The sequence below is a fragment of the Colletotrichum phormii genome, assembly GCF_030913505.1.
Source record: "Colletotrichum phormii strain CBS 102054 chromosome Unknown BDP81scaffold_14, whole genome shotgun sequence".
NCBI lineage: Eukaryota > Fungi > Ascomycota > Sordariomycetes > Glomerellales > Glomerellaceae > Colletotrichum > Colletotrichum phormii.
In genome coordinates, this window is record NW_026851456.1 from 977,290 (window position 1) to 992,547 (window position 15,258).

Below are 15,258 nucleotides of genomic sequence, written 5' to 3' on the forward strand. Positions count from 1 at the left end.
CTACAGCCTGCATATGATGTGTTTAGCTTGGTTGCCTTCATGCACGCTCAGCCACACGTGCGGAAGGCCGCCCATGGGCGCTTCCTCGCGTGTTCCCGCGCTCCCGCGTTGGCGCATGATTACCACTCGACATTACATATATTCCTGGTCTTACTCTGTTGTCCTGGTACGGTGAATGGCAGCTAGGCGCCCTAAGTCTTACAATACGTTGATATGTCAGTATCTCTGCCGCATAGGTCGGCACAACCTCGACGCCGTTCTGAAGCTGAGCTGGATGACTCTTCGTCAAGCTCTAAAAGATCTCGGGGGCCAAATAAGACCGACAAATATTGCTCCCGATGTCTCCTCGTCTTTTCGGAAGAGGGTCTGAAGGCGCTCAACTCAACTACCGGATTTGAACACTCTACCTATACGCAATGTTGCTCTGCGGCTACGGGTGGGTGTTCTCTGTGCCACTTCATATGTACTGCATCCAAGAGGCATCATGAACATATCTGGGCCGGCAACGAGACCCTGACATTGCGTAATCGCTCTTCTACAAAGTATTCCAATGTTGCACCACCATGGATCGACATCATGGAGGGCAGTCTACCCTCAGGGGACATTATTTTAAGCATCTTACCTTACGCAAAGGACGGTACGTGACCACAAGTACCAGATGTACTGCGGAAAATTCACTGAAAACGTCTGATGAGAAACGCAGGAGACTCCGCTGCTGGCTTCGTATACAGGAGACCTCTGCAGAGAGATGTAAAGAGCCAAAAGGTGTTCTCCGCTGCTTCACGGTTGTATGAAGAGTGCAGAAAAGCTCATGACCAATGCCGCTACGGCCGAGACAGTGTTTTGCCGACACGAGTAATTGACGTTGGTACAGTCCAGTCGCCCGCTATGAAGCTCTTCGTCAATGACGTCGAAGAGGAAGGCAAGTACGTCGCCTTGAGTTACTGCTGGGGCGGCGAACAGCCCGGTAAACTCGTAAAAGCTACTCTCAACCGCATGACCGAGGAGATAAGAATGGGCGATTTGGAGCAGACGGTCAGAGATGCGGTAGTCGTCACGCGAAAGTTCGGGTTCCGCTATCTCTGGGTTGATGCATTCTGCATCATTCAGGATTGCGTTCAAGACAAGGAGAAGGAGATTGGCGAAATGGCTCTGATCTACAAGAATGCTGCGGTCATGATTGCGGCTGGAACCGCAGCGAAAGCTCAAGATGGGTTTCTTGGAATGAAGGGGACGTACTTGCCTGAGGACAAATTTCGCATCCCCATGTCGAGCGGCCTAGGCACTGTCTACCTCCGAAGTGGTACACATATACCCAAGCATGTCATAGACACACGCGGGTGGGTTCTTCAGGAGTTCATGCTTTCATCAAGGATGTTGTTCTTCTCGGAATATGAGCTGCTGTGGCAGTGTAAGGAAATTGAGTTGCGGGGTGTTACTGGTGATGGTCTGGAGTACTTGCAACCGTTGGAAAGTCTGCCTTGGTTGGCTTTCAATGACGAGGCAGGGTCAATTTTTGGGGTTCAAGAGGAGGAGCAGAGGTACATCTGGATGACTGTGGTTGAGCAGTACTCGCGCCGCTTGTTGGGTGAAGCTGACGACAGGCTAAACGCCTTGAAGGGCATCACAATAGAGCTTGAGAGCCTGTGGCGAGATGGAAACACTTTCGGGTTATGGAAAAGATGGTTCATCGAACAGCTGACTTGGTCTAAGAAAGGCTGCGATGCAGACAGGGATGCGGAAAGGAAGAGGTCGAATCGGGCACCAAGTTGGTCTTGGGCTTCTCTGAATGGGCGGATCCGGTACACTGGCTTGCTCACAACGGAGTTTGCCAAGGTCCGGAGTATGACTCTCTTGGAAGAACGTACCAAACCGCACAACGTGGTCTTGTCGTGCCCAATCCTCACACTTGACGACGTGGACGAGTCAATGGTTGATGAGGACGAAGAGTGGGTAACAGAATATCCTGATTTAGCTGATGTATCGCTTGAGATCGGGGACAGGGAGACCGAGTACCTTCTTTTAGGGAAAACGTTGCTCGGAGACGCTGAGCTGCTCGTTGCGCTCATGGTGGTTGAAGATGAAGCATCCGGTGGAGTATACCGTCGAGTTGGGCTGGCAACATTCACAGATATGAATGTCTTGAATAGCGCAAAGAAGAGGGCCGTTACGATCAAGTAGATATCCAATGGCGAGGTGTCAAATCAGTTCACTTCACGGAGCAAGACTAGCTGATATTTCGAATGGCCGTTCATGTGGCACATGACATTAATCTCTGTTTCAAACCTCGACTTTTTGACAATGCTCGCTGCTCATCCTATGCGCCGAGTGAATAAAAGTCATCCCGATGATGCCAGAATCAAAAGTTTGGCAGTTACGCTGTTCCAAACGCCATAAAATCACACATTGCCCGCTCAAGATGCTCATAAAAGTGTGCCCGCATGCACACCAAACAATTCATTCGACTGTCCATTTTTCACATCAAAATAACTGCTAAGCCGATTACCAAGACAATTGCGAGAGTACTTGGTGCTGACGTTGAGGTGGATGATATCGTATCAGACGCCGGCACGCCAGACATCTCAGGAGCGGGACTCGTGGGCAAGGTTGATCCAGCATCCGAGCCAGATCCTGAGCCGGAACCTGCCCCCGTCCCTGGTGAGGTGGTGGTGCCATTGGTCGCTGGTGGTATGGGAACAGCAATAGATCCGGCAGGGGCAGGACACAATCCTCGGATAGCTGCAATGTCTTCCGGCCGGCTAATGGGCATCGTCCTGGTGCCGCAGTTGACGTATTGTGCTAGGTAAGCAGCATTGGTGTCCAAGTCGAAGACGGCTGCCGATGTGAGTCAGGATGGCATCTCTTTAAAAGGATAGGGTAGGATCAACTTACCATATGCTGAGCGTAAAAAGGTATCGCCCAGCAACGTGAAGTCCGCGTTGGGGGCGATACCTAGATAGCATGTCGGCGGGGTGGTGCGCAGCTCACGGATCATCTCCTTGTAAGGGACCTTAATCTTCATGCCATCAAAGTCGAAATCGACTGTGCCGTTGAGATCGACAAGAGTACACGAGACAGGGTAGAATCCGTTAGCGTCCAGACCAGGTGAGCCAAAGTCGGTAGCAACCTGCACGGCAAGCTCCTCGGGTAGCAGTGTTAGAGTAGCGCCACTGTCTAGGAAGACCGGCATCGAGCTGTTTTGGTACATGCGAACGCGGCGACTCGGTGGAGTGAGACTGAGTGAGTTCATGTTTACCCAGTACCGGGCAACACCGTCGGGAGCCTGGTCTGCGGGGAGAATCGGGAGGCGTGCCAGCGGTCCGGAGAACTTCGAGGTATCGATACCGCCGAACACAATTGCTCCTTCCTGTTCGTCTTTGGAGCCCAGTCCGAGGCTAAAAGCCTTGGTGCGGGTGACTCCCTGTGTAGCGAGCTCGTCGACAAGGTTCTTATAGCGGGTGTTGACGCCGTTACCATAGCCGATGCCCAGAATTCCTGCAAACTGATCTTCGGAGCTGGTGGCGACGCCAAATTGAACCTGCTGCATTGTCGTTCGAGAGCCGGCAAGGGCGAGACTGTCGCGGACGTAGGTAATGTTTGCGGCGCCGATACCGTAGCGGAGAGTTTTGGTGGTCTGTAGCGATACGGCGGTTGATGATCGAGCCGTGTCGTAGAAGCCGACGGCTTCGCAGAAACGTTGATCAGAAGCAGCGAGGGCCCCGCACTCTGGGTTTACCCATAGCTCGAATGAGCCGGTGTCTAGCTGAGCGTAGACTGGCTGAGGGGGTGTGCCAATGTTGACTATAACGGAGTTAGTGTATGCTCCATATGCTCATCAGTAAAGGCAATGGGAGTTGCTGCTCACGTTGGGCGTAGTAAGCCACATCAGAACGGTTGGCAAGCTTCGCCTCAACCTGTCTGCTAAAAACACCGCGCTTGGTAGAGTGAATGACGGGCAGCGTGACAAAAGCGCTGTCTACATCGACACTGTCATCGACGGGCAGGCCCCGCACTACCGGAGGCTTGACCACCGGGGCGGCAGGAAGAGCCTTCAAGTCATCGCCGAGAAGATTGTCGAGTAGAACTTTGCGTGGTGCCCGTATGCGTCTCTTTCTTCTTGACTTTGAAGTCACTGGCAGCGTCATCATCATGCTGACTTCATCGCCCTCATCGGCGGGGAGGGAGAGCCCGCGCGGGACTACTTCGACATCGTGATTTTGTGTGGCGGTATACGGGATGACGGGAAGTGTCATGAGAGTGCTGAATACGCCATCGTCGGTTGGTAGCTGAGGCCATGCTTGGGTTCCAGTGACTAGTGAAAGAGCCAAAAGAGCGGATGAGAGGAGCGCCATTTCTGGCGCTGGAAAAGGTGATGCGTGCTATCGCGGTCGTCGCCACATGGGAACTATCTGACGGAATGGCGCTTGATCGAGTTGATGGAGGGTGTTGGACGTCTCGTGGTGGCGGCAGTGGATTCGATGGTCGATCTCAAATGTCCTTCGGTGAGAGAAAATCGGTTGTTGGTTAAGGAGCGTATAGATCAGGAACCAACTAGCTGGAAAAGACAATGAAGAGAAGAAACGAAGAGAAGTCGAAAAAGAAAGCTGATCCAGCAAGCTGTTGATGGTTGAATGGTATTGAAGATCCCACCGGGAAGTCGTGAAGAAATGTTGCCTTTCAAACGGCAGACACAACGCAATGCAAAACACGCCTTGGCTACCAAGAGCTACCAAGAGGTGGGAAGAGTAGAATAGAAGCAGACTCCACCGTCGAGGCAGACAACGATTGAAGACGAAGGGAAATAATTAGCGTAAAGGAAAGAAGAGGCAACGAAAAAGAGAATTGCTGTGACAAGAATAGAGATGGGAAACGAGAATGGGAATAGATCGACCAAGACCAAGAGCGAGAGAGAAGACGAACTAGCCGATGCCCTGTCCCATCTGTCACCGCGCCAAGGGAGGGGGACCAGCCAACGATGATGAGGAACCATGGTGTCTCAAAGTAGCATGGTTCGCACGTTTTCTTCCCTACAACAAACCCATTCTGACATCCCTTGTCAGTGCAGAGTCTTGGGAGGACCCTGTCGAGCATCCTCCCGCCTGGTGCGGCTGCTGAGCCAAAATCCAAATGTGGCACACGGGACACATAACTCACGCGGCATTGGCATTCCTACGGATACTTTTCGCTCTCGGGGGTGCTGGTTTGCAGACACACACACACACACACACACACACACACAATTGTCTAGCACATGGACGAACGACAACCTTCCTCTGCAGTATGCTCAGAGAGGTTCCTGCTTTTTTCCACTCGTCTCACCCTAGCGGAGGGATGCCAGACTTGTTAGCTTGCGAGACTTGGCAGTTCGGCCTTGGCACCTTCGAACATCCAAGACGGGCCTGTGAGTGGTCGCGACGGACACTTCAAACAATGACTCCAGGGCCTGGCGTCACAGAGTTGACTAGGGGCCGCAGGCGAGCTAACGGTGGGACATCGTAGATCAGACAAACCCCTGAGACGAAAGTAAATGCGATTTGGTGTGAGAGCCACGGCCGCTAGTCCTGAATAGGTTACCTCAGATCTCTTCAAGAGCCCTCATCGAGAAGTCGACGGGTCAAAGGAGCTCCAGGAGTTCAGAGGGTCGAGTACATGCGACCTGAGTGTGCGGGAGAGATCACAGCCGATATGATCCGGACCAATTGCGCCACAGTTTATAACCCGAAAGCGATAATATCGATGATCCAAGGATCGCAACAGTGCTTGCTCGATAGGCTTAAGTTGCCGCTGGCCAATCCTGGGTTACATTCTGAGAGATCCCCCGGACTCTTGTAGTCTGCCCTGAAGCAAGGAGAGCATTGAAATCGCTCAGGTGCCATAGATAATCAGACCATACACATGTACTTCTCAGCCCATCATTAGAGAAGTCAAACACTTAGCGAAGAGTTGAAGAAGTAGAAGAGTCTACCATTAAAATTCTCCAAAGTCTGCTGAAGAATGCAAATGCAAAGACACTTCAGTCAGCGCCCACCTGAGATGAACCGAGTAAGGTTAGACTTCTTCTGTGCAGCGCCTGATGGCATAACTATTTATGGGCTCTGCGCCCGTGCTCTTCGTTGTCCGTGCCGAGCGGCGTCCCCCGGATTCCGGCTAGGAATTTTACAGCTTGACGGACGTAAATTTTACTCACAGTGATGTTCAATTCAATTGCCCACATTGATTGGCGGGAATGCATGAGAGATCTGGATGTTGGTTTTCATTGTATTGTTCCGTCGATCGAGGCATCGACTCCATGCTTGAAGTAGAGCCAACTACAGCTTTGCAATCTATGTTCAGGTCCAGGGTGCCTCCGAGAACAATAAGAAGCTTCTTGCCTAGATCGCAATCATCATCATCATCCCCCACTATTTCCATTCCCGCAAAAAAGATCAATCCAGTCCTCCAGTCTCTCATGAAGGAACCATTCCAAATCCCAAGATTGATCGGAAACCAAGTCTTTGTCACCATTCCACAGGTAGATATCTGTCACGAGTTATGGCACGCAGCAATGGGCATATGAAGTGTGGTAAAAGTGGCTTGTATTTAACCCAAATAAAATCGAGCAAGGAAAGGTGCATAGGAACAAATGAGAGAATCACGTGATAACGCACGTGATGAGCTGATTACAGAGTGCTGGTGCTATTCCTATTTCGTGACAATATCCGCTTTAACCGGGCCCTCCACTGTTGCACCATCGCGAGTCAAGATCATGGCTTGAACATTATTGATTTGGTAAACTTCGCCTTCAAAGTCGTCAAGCTTCTTCCGCTGTGAGAGCGCATGCGTTTGTGGTCGTAAGAGAAATCCATTTGTGGACGAACCATCTTCCTCTATGACGGCTGGGTAGCCATAGCCGTGTAGTGAGTAATGGGCGACATTTCCACTTTTGCGGAGCGAGTGAGAGCCGATATCTCCTCGACTTGTGTAGCGTCACCGGTTAATACACAGGCGAGGAGTGGCTTGGCGCATAAAGTACCTTAGATGAAGATATGCCTTGGGCATGTCGTCATGGTCAATGGGAATTGAATGCAGTTGCAGTGGTGCTAGAGGTGTAGATTTGGGGGGGTTCGAGACACACGAGGCAGGTGTAGTACGATGCGTCCAAAGTCTGCTGGGAATAGACGCCCTGGTTGATAAATGAATCTCCCGGTAGAGTCTCTAACAAAAGCCTCGCAAAAGGGTTGAATGAAGCAATAAGAGCGGAGCGCTATGTTGCTTGAGGCCGGTTGAAAGGATTAATGTTCCCCGATTCGCGTTGAGAACATTCAATTCTCTTATTCTAGGAAAAAGTTTCGACTATTTTATGGTCTCTTCTATTTTCCCCGACGCTGTTCCACCCAGGTTCTGAGGACCTTGAAAGAGAATTGCATCCGAGTTCAACTAACGACATAGGATAACAGCTTTCACAGGTGCTAGACAGGTTACATATGGAAGTAGGAGGTGACACCATGGTCCGCCGGCAACAAGTCCAGAGTCCCCTTCTTCTCCAGCACTATACTGGACGGCGCTAACTATCATCCGCTGGTTTGGATATGTGCAACCAAAGCCTAGTTCCATCTCCAGCAGGCCGGGCACCTGGCGGGCCATGGTATAGAATAGATCTCTAGCTGCAGGTGCTGGATGGTCGTAAAGTTCTCGAGGGCGGCCACGATTTCGGGGGTCGTCGCCCGGATGGTCAGCGCGGACAGCACGGGGAAGAACGACTCCTCCCCCTCGTGCCGTATTACATGAAGAATATCTCGAGACCAACGCTGGCCTTGAAGAGTAGCAACGGCAGTGGTTCTGGAGACGACAAGATTTATATATTATTGGGAGGCGTTGAACAGCAGATTACTTTCTTGTCCACTTGATATTGCTTGGCACGTACCTAGGTCGCAACTCGCATGTTTGCAGTGAAACTTGTCATGCCAGTATTTCTAACGCTTATGACCGAGTGAGCGTCGGCCCTGACTCGGTAGAACGCGAATATCAGAAGACAGTAGCCGCGCGAGGAAAGCATCGATTGAAATTGCTATGGAGATGAATGTTCCTAGTCTGCCTTATTTCACGTAATTGAAGCAAAAGCTACTATGATGAAACAGAGGGCTACTGTTCTAACGAGCACTAGTATTCCGCGACCACTCGACTCGTATCCCGCGCCCACCTCCAAGTACCAATTCGCCCTCACTAAGTAGCTACCAAACAAGACCATTTTAAATAAATTTTTCGATCGGAAAATATACATTTAAAGCGCGCTTATTAGAGTGCATTTCGGGGTGCTTTTTCTATTTCGGAAATCGGAAAGAAATGTGGTTATTTTGGGTAAAAAAAACATGTATATTTGGGCACGTAAAGGAAGGTGCAGAACAGAGGGTAAGCGCGTCCGTGCGTGACTGCCTCTGGGTGCTGCCGTCACGTATAGACCCACTTATTCGGCCAGATTGGGCTTAAAGTGGTCGCGGAATACCAGTCCTCGTTCTAACTTCTACTGCTCAAGAGTTGAGACATCGTGACCACGTTTTGACACCAACTGGCACTGCATTGAGCTTCCGATGAGACAGTGACACTTGAAATGGAGAAGGACGTGCAACGAAATAATGATGAAAAGACCCCATCTACAACGGCTGTTCTTGACTCTCCCGGCTATCCATGCACACTGGATTCGAAGCGCACCCGCCTTGCGCCGATCATTGTTACCCTGCCATATTCAGTCCAGCTGCTGAAGAACCTTGACCCGAACACCTTTCGTATCATCTCGAGGCTCGCCCAGAAAGCAGTCACGATGGTGGTCAATGTCTCTTTCTCTGATGACATTGTATAATTCCAGATCGAATCGACGCAGAACCTTTGCAATTGCAAGATACATCTCTGCCCAAACAAGACTTGGCGGCGCATAATAATTAGTGCATGTTTGCTCAGGTCTGCTGTTGAAATGAGGAGTCAACGTACTTGAGACCTACTCGTATGCAATTACGATGTCCGCGTCTAAAGGGGAAGAAGGATTTCGTGCTCTGGGCGTAAAGAGGATGAGACTTGAGGCATCTCTCGGGCTCAAACCTTCTAGGCTCTGGAATAACCTTCGGGTTCATCACCAGATCGGCAAATGTCGTGCCGATTGGTGTCTTCCGGTCCAGGTAGGTCAGCAAACATTCGACGCCACGATTGAAGCACGTAGAGATAACACGCCGACGTTTTGAACAGGGGCAACCTAGGAAACGACCATTTGGACAATCGACGAACGATCTCACTTTTTTGAGAGGAGAGATGCAGGCTGAGAAATGTTGGTGGCAGTAATCCGCAGCTTCGTGTTACAGCTAGCGAAACATTATTGAGCACTTTACATACGCCACCAGCCTGATGCTCTGACCAATAAACCCCGAGAAACTGGTCGAGGTGGTGTAAAATGTCATGGCCACTCTAGTTAGAGCTATACGCACACACTGAAATGCAAAACGAGGCTTTGTTGACGAATGATTGACACCAAGCCCCTAGTTGGAGAATGTTCTTCCCTGTGATACACTTCTGTGATACCGGCATTTGTCACGCCTTGTAGACTTGGGTCACACAGCAACCACGGGAAGCGAACGCCCGAGAAACCCAGGAAAGAAAGCAAGGCACTCTTCGGCGATTACATGTGGCGATGTCGACTCAATAAGTACTTAAGCTATCGTATTTAAGATCATACCTCATTGTCGCACAAGAAAGGGAGGAGCTTTCTTTCACTAGACACCTAGAAAGAGACCATACGACTTCAGCATAGGAGATGACATCAATTCCCGCATATCTACTCGATTCTTGTAACGAAATTTCGTACCAAAACTATGGAACACCAGATGTGTATACCCTCTCTATTCGAGAAATCATGCAGATCGCATAGCAACTATCCTCTCAACTTGATCGACCGAGCACGCTACGGGTGCCACTTCCTAGAGCTATGTCAGAAGAGGCTAGGAAATCGACAGGAGCAACAGGATCTTTTCGTCACTACAGAAGACATCTTTGTTCCATATTGGGATATTTCCCCTCAGGGGGAGGTTGTTCGAGGAGATCATCGATCCGAAGATGCATTGGAAAGGTGGCTCGGAGGTGGGTCTTCAGGGAAATCCCCAACAAGAACAGAGCATCCCGAGATCAAACCAGAGCCGGACTGCCGGTTCATGTATGTGTGACTTTCCACTCTTGATCTATTTCCGCACCTAACGTATCTTTTGGAAAAGCTTCTTGGTGACGGGCGGATCCACGCAGCCCATGGAATTAACCCGAGATGCCTTGCTTCGCATATTCTCCTACTGTCAGGTTATGCCAAGCGTTGTGGAATTCCTTTACGTCTTTGGAGCCCGCTTTGGCGATTATAGAGAAGTCCGCTTCAGCGGCTTCCGATCGGAGAGAAGCTTCGGTAGCCCGCCAGTCGCCCTACAAATACCCTTTTCAGCTCTGTAGCTGACATCATAAAGCTTATCCAGAACCTTCAGGCGCAGACGGCATCTAGGCAAGAGAAGGTAGCTCATCGGCAAGAGATTCTCGCCAAGAGAGCAAGCATGGAAGCAGTCGCAGTTCGTATTATCACCGTGATCACTCTGTTTTATTTACCAGCTACCTTTGTATCTGTAAGTGATTGTGGAAAAAGAACATTCCATGTGGGGGGCGAGCTATTGAAGATCCAGAGCTGACCAATTTACTTAGACATTCTTCAGTACCGATGTAGTCAAATATGAATCAGTCGGGGTCAGTGGCTCAGAGGACTAAGGTAGCAAGATCTCCACAGATACTTCGCCTGGAACAGTGGAAGTGAGATCTGCGCTTGCGCTCGAGAGATTTCTGGAAGTATCGCTACCACTGATGACCCTTACCTTTGGCTTGGCTTTTGCCTGGTACCTGTTTGAAAAACATAGAATGCGTAAAACGCCTGACGACAAATCAACGGGCGAATTCCAAGTATAACAGTGCTTGTGGATGAGACATTTGGTGTTCTCAGATTTGGACAGAGGCATGGTACCAGAATACTCAAGGGCAGCATCAAGTAGATGATACCGGAAAGGGTGTTCCAGCTTCGACATCCAAGCTGTGAGCTGGAAGGTCATTTCATCGATAGGACTAGAGGTGCAGGGGTCTGGTCATTGTTAATCAACTATATACGAGGTTTCACTGGCCTCACACCTATTTCGAAGTCCAGGGTATACGTGTTGGAACCTCGCAAAAGTGGACTATACGGCGAATTAGATTGTTTCATCGTGCTAGGTATTTACTGATAAGAGTGCCAACACGTAAATGCTGAAGGCTTTCTTTAAATCTACGTATCGCCCCAAAAGTGACCCAAAGAAATATTTTCTAGATTGAACCCTGTCTTCCTCATAGAATCGCAGAGATCCAGTAGCAATAGCGCCCAAATATGCGAGTGACACTATTACCATACCTATATCTTTTCTCAGATTAAGGTGTGTCTTCCAACTGCGGAAAAGGACATGGAAGTCGCCCGACAAGTGAGGCATGACTCCAGTTTGGATCCCACTCTTAGACACCCGTGGATCTTCGGCTGGGTATGTTTCGGAGATGAGTCCTTCTCCTTTCTTTGACAGAGCGTGTGAGGCGTGGTTGTACAACTGTATATTTGCCTTACTATGCCGGGTAAGGTAGCTCATCAGCAGAAGCCCAAGTTTGTTGCACGACAATCTTCGAGCCGCACAAGCTTTCCGGCGAGACCCTCGACTACGTGCAACACTGCCTCAAACTTTCCGACAGCGATGACTGCCATGAAGTCCTAGGGAATGATATCATGACCTTTTTTCCAAGGTGATTGGTGATACAGTATGTGAGGCTTATGACCGTGGTAAGTCTTAGTCCAAGCCTCCATCAGTCCGTATCTCTCATACCAAGTAGTCGGTATATCTGGCTAACTTGAGCATCAATCAGACCATGGACAGATTCTTTTCGATGAAATCGAGTTCTTCATAGAGACTTCCGAAACAGAGCAACAGCGTTGGCTTAGCCCAAATCTCCCATCCACAGGAGAGTACATTGCAACTAGGATGGGCACAGGGGCAGTTAACGTCTGCTTAATCGAGTATGCGCCTCCGTATACGTCTACGACGGAGTACTATCACATGAACTGACCTTACTAGCTACGCTTTCGGCATCTCTTTCCCAGTCGAAGTCCTCAGAGAAGCGGGAATGAAGACGTTGTGGGACCAGGCGAACGTTCTCGTATGGGCGTAGGTTGCTTGCTTACTTAGATCGAAGCGTGTATATCAGAGCACTAACGGAGACAACCAGCGTCAATGACCTCCTCTCTCTCAAGAAAGAGATAGTAAGCCATCTTCAACACTTTCTCTCTTTTTCTTTTTCCAGTGCGGCACGTTTGCTTACTCTTAGCACGAAGGCGCAGCAAACGGTCGCGAGCATTGTGCCCTTACTCTTTCGAGAAACAGAAAGTCTTGATATTGCAGTCTCCATGGTCACGGAAATGATCGAAAAGCAATAAATGACTTCAACCATGCCGCCGCGTGTCTGATGGCCAAGTTTGCTGATGATGCATCATTGGCGCCTAGTCTCAAGACCTACATTGATGGGTGCAAATTCTTCTGCACAGGGAACTTGACCTGGAGTCTTCAGACAGGCCGATATGGCGTCTCGCAGCATTCTATTGCTGGAGGTCTCATCATGCGCCTGTAGAGACAATGATTGTAACTTGCGTATCACTAGCTAGTCCTGTAGCAAATTAGTAATGGCATCCGTCACGCCGCGTGCACCTAAACTGCTCAAGCAGTGCTAAATGGAGGTCGAAACAGCAAACGCAGATTCAGTTCAGAAGTATTCCTAAGGTTTGCTATCCCATCACCTACCTACCTTACGGCATGATATCGGTACATGTGCACGTACTTGACGTATTACGTGAGGATAGTGCCAAATCACTTCTTATTCCTACATCTGTCGGAACGATTCTGTCTCGATTGTTTCTGACGCATCTAATCAGAATACCTATACAAGATCAGCTTCAGAGATTATTGGAGATCCGCAGTTGATGGGATACAATTACGCCATTGCATGTAACGTTATCATGTCTAATCACAATTGTAATCCCCATGGGCAATGGCCACGGCCTCAAGTCCCTTAGTGCTTATGAATCAGCAAACCACCGCCTGAGAGTTCCATTTGTCACTAAGCCCACAGCTAGACCTAATGGTTATGGATCTTGTGAGTTCTGCAGCCTGCTCCTGATTATATATAAGTTGGGGAAATTGTTGGAAGAGCACAGTGTAGTCTCACCTCCGAGAAATTCGACACAGAGACGATCGTGAGGAAGCACTTGATGAACATCTCAGGTTCTCCGTGCTAAAGTTGTATCGACCTACCGGAAACACCCGAACACCATGACACAAGCAATCCCCAAAACGAGCAGGCAATGGAGAGTTGTCGGCGAGAAGGGCTTAGATTCTCTGCAGATCTCGGATCAAGAGTCTCCAGAGGTTGGTGACAGCCAGGTGTGGCAGGTGCAGGTGGGTCACGTGAGGCAGCTCCTTCACATCTCGGAGCTGCCCCACCTACACCTTGCCCAGATATCCAGCCCAGCCAGCGCTCAGCTTTTCCCTTCATCATCATCAGATCCAATACAGTAGTATTGCCTCCACACCAGGTCCTAGTCAAGTGTTAGTTGATCATGTTGCCTTTCTGTTGGTATCACAGGCGTGATACATTTCCTCATGAGGATGTATCTTCGGCAACAATCACGTCGATGTCCGTGATAATTTCTGTTGTTGTTCTTCCTATTTACATTGTGGGCAGGGGCCGATCGAAGTAGGTGGGGACGGCCTGTGTGGTTGCCCCACCTTAACCGGCCGTGATGACTAAGCCGGTTGTCCCACTTCGCCCAGCGCAGGCGCCAGCCAGCCCACGATACCTGCCCATTGCTCCTTATCAGCCTTGCCGTTCCGACACTTTCATTGCCCTTGTACGTGACTAAATTTTACTCCTACCTTAGTACAAGGCGCCACCCTGAACGTGAGTACTCGTTCTCGTTTGGTGTATATTCCAGTCGACTGACCTTGCCAATAGTACCGAGATCTCACCATAATTGAGGGCAGATACCCTTGGGACGTCAAACCAGATGTTGTTCCCGGATCTGACGGCGCAGGCACTGTAGTAGCTGTCGGCAAGCATGTAACTCGATTCAAACCAGGCGATAAAGTGCTCACGGCACTTGCTCAGAGATACATCGCAGGCCCGCTCACCGACGACCTTCCAAAGTCTGGACTCGGTGCTGTACTCGATGGCACTTTCCGCACCATTGGGGCCTTCAGCGAGCAGGGACTCGTTCCACTACCCCAGGGCTTGAGCTTCATTGAAGGCGCAGCCCTGACTTGTGCCGGCGTTACTGCCTGGAACGCCCTTTTTGGATTACCTGGTAAGCAAGTCTCAGCTGGGCAATGGGTCCTCACGCAGGGCACGGGGGGCGTCAGCATCTTCGCCATTCGATTCGCCAAAGCTGTTGGAGCGAGGGTCATTGCCACCACTAGCTCAGCCGAGAAGGCGAGACTTCTCGAAAAGCTCGGAGTTGACCATATCATCAACTATCGCGAGACGATTGAGTGGGGGAAAGAGGCCAAAAAGCTGACCGGAGGCATTGGCGTTGATTTGGTCGTCGAAGTTGCAAGACCAACGACTCTAAGACAGAGTCTCCTTAGTTGTAGACTCGACGGCACTATAATCACCACAGGGTTTGCTGGCGGTAGTCCGCCTGAGCATGACATGCCAACGTTTTTGGATTCGTGGCTGAGTCTAGTTACCGTTCGCGGAGTCTGGTGCGGCAGTCGGCTGCAGCTCGAAGAGATGTGCCGGGCCGTCGAAGCCGACTTGGACAAGCTGCGCCCTGTCATTGATCCCAAGGTCTTTAATCTGGAACAGCTGAAAGAGGCGTACGAGTATCTGCAGTCAGGAAAGCATCAGGGCAAGGTTGGCATTGAGATCAACTGAGGCGGCAGAGCATTTCTCAGATACAAGTGTCCTTGTGCAGCTCCCACGCCTTGTAGTAGTGTGCGATAGCCTCGTCAAAGTTGCGCTTCTTGTAGTTCTCGGTACCGAGGGCCTTCTCCCTGTCAGCGGCTTCCTTGGCCGTAGCTGTGTGCAACTCACAATTCTTCCACGAAAGATGTCTCTTAGATGCAAGCATAAAGTTTCTTTTCTCTTCTTTGATGGACCTCCCTCGTGAGCGTGAACTAGGTCTTGAGGCCTTTCCCGTAACTCAATATC

The 15,258-nt window shown here is 50.1% G+C and overlaps 4 protein-coding genes across 4 annotated transcripts; 3 read left to right on the plus strand and 1 right to left on the minus strand.

Moving 5' to 3' along the window:
* The first annotated feature begins 115 nt into the window (after positions 1–115).
* BDP81DRAFT_53813 (heterokaryon incompatibility protein) lies at positions 116–2,311 on the plus strand. The gene is made up of 3 exons (XM_060595959.1): positions 116–436; positions 544–637; positions 704–2,311. The coding sequence occupies exons 2-3, from the start codon at positions 577–579 to the stop codon at positions 2,179–2,181; spliced, it is 1,539 nt and encodes a 512-aa protein (XP_060443456.1). The 5' UTR covers positions 116–436; positions 544–576; the 3' UTR covers positions 2,182–2,311.
* A 165-nt stretch (positions 2,312–2,476) lies between these two features.
* On the minus strand, positions 2,477–4,253 carry BDP81DRAFT_323718 (eukaryotic aspartyl protease; the record flags this gene model as incomplete). The annotated part of the gene is made up of 3 exons (XM_060584820.1): positions 2,477–2,835; positions 2,893–3,801; positions 3,866–4,253. 3 exons carry the CDS (start codon positions 4,251–4,253, stop codon positions 2,477–2,479), a joined length of 1,656 nt encoding a protein of 551 aa, XP_060443457.1.
* Positions 4,254–11,477: 7,224 nt separating this feature from the next.
* Positions 11,478–12,125, plus strand: BDP81DRAFT_451346 (uncharacterized protein; the record flags this gene model as incomplete). Its single annotated transcript, XM_060592617.1, has 3 exons — positions 11,478–11,552; positions 11,806–11,842; positions 11,926–12,125. The coding sequence occupies 3 exons, from the start codon at positions 11,478–11,480 to the stop codon at positions 12,123–12,125; spliced, it is 312 nt and encodes a 103-aa protein (XP_060443458.1).
* Positions 12,126–13,382: 1,257 nt separating this feature from the next.
* BDP81DRAFT_352632 (zinc-binding dehydrogenase) lies at positions 13,383–15,067 on the plus strand (the record flags this gene model as incomplete). The annotated part of the gene is made up of 3 exons (XM_060586230.1): positions 13,383–13,512; positions 13,991–14,010; positions 14,065–15,067. 3 exons carry the CDS (start codon positions 13,383–13,385, stop codon positions 14,980–14,982), a joined length of 1,068 nt encoding a protein of 355 aa, XP_060443459.1. The 3' UTR covers positions 14,983–15,067.
* Positions 15,068–15,258: the final 191 nt, after the last annotated feature.

Coding starts and splice junctions, on each gene's coding strand:
- BDP81DRAFT_53813 (XM_060595959.1), top strand. CDS start 577: ATGGAGGGCAGTCTACCCTCAGGGGACATTATTTTAAGCATCTTACCT. Junction 638..703: donor CTTACCTTACGCAAAGGACG/GTACGTGACCAC, acceptor TGAGAAACGCAG/GAGACTCCGCTGCTGGCTTC.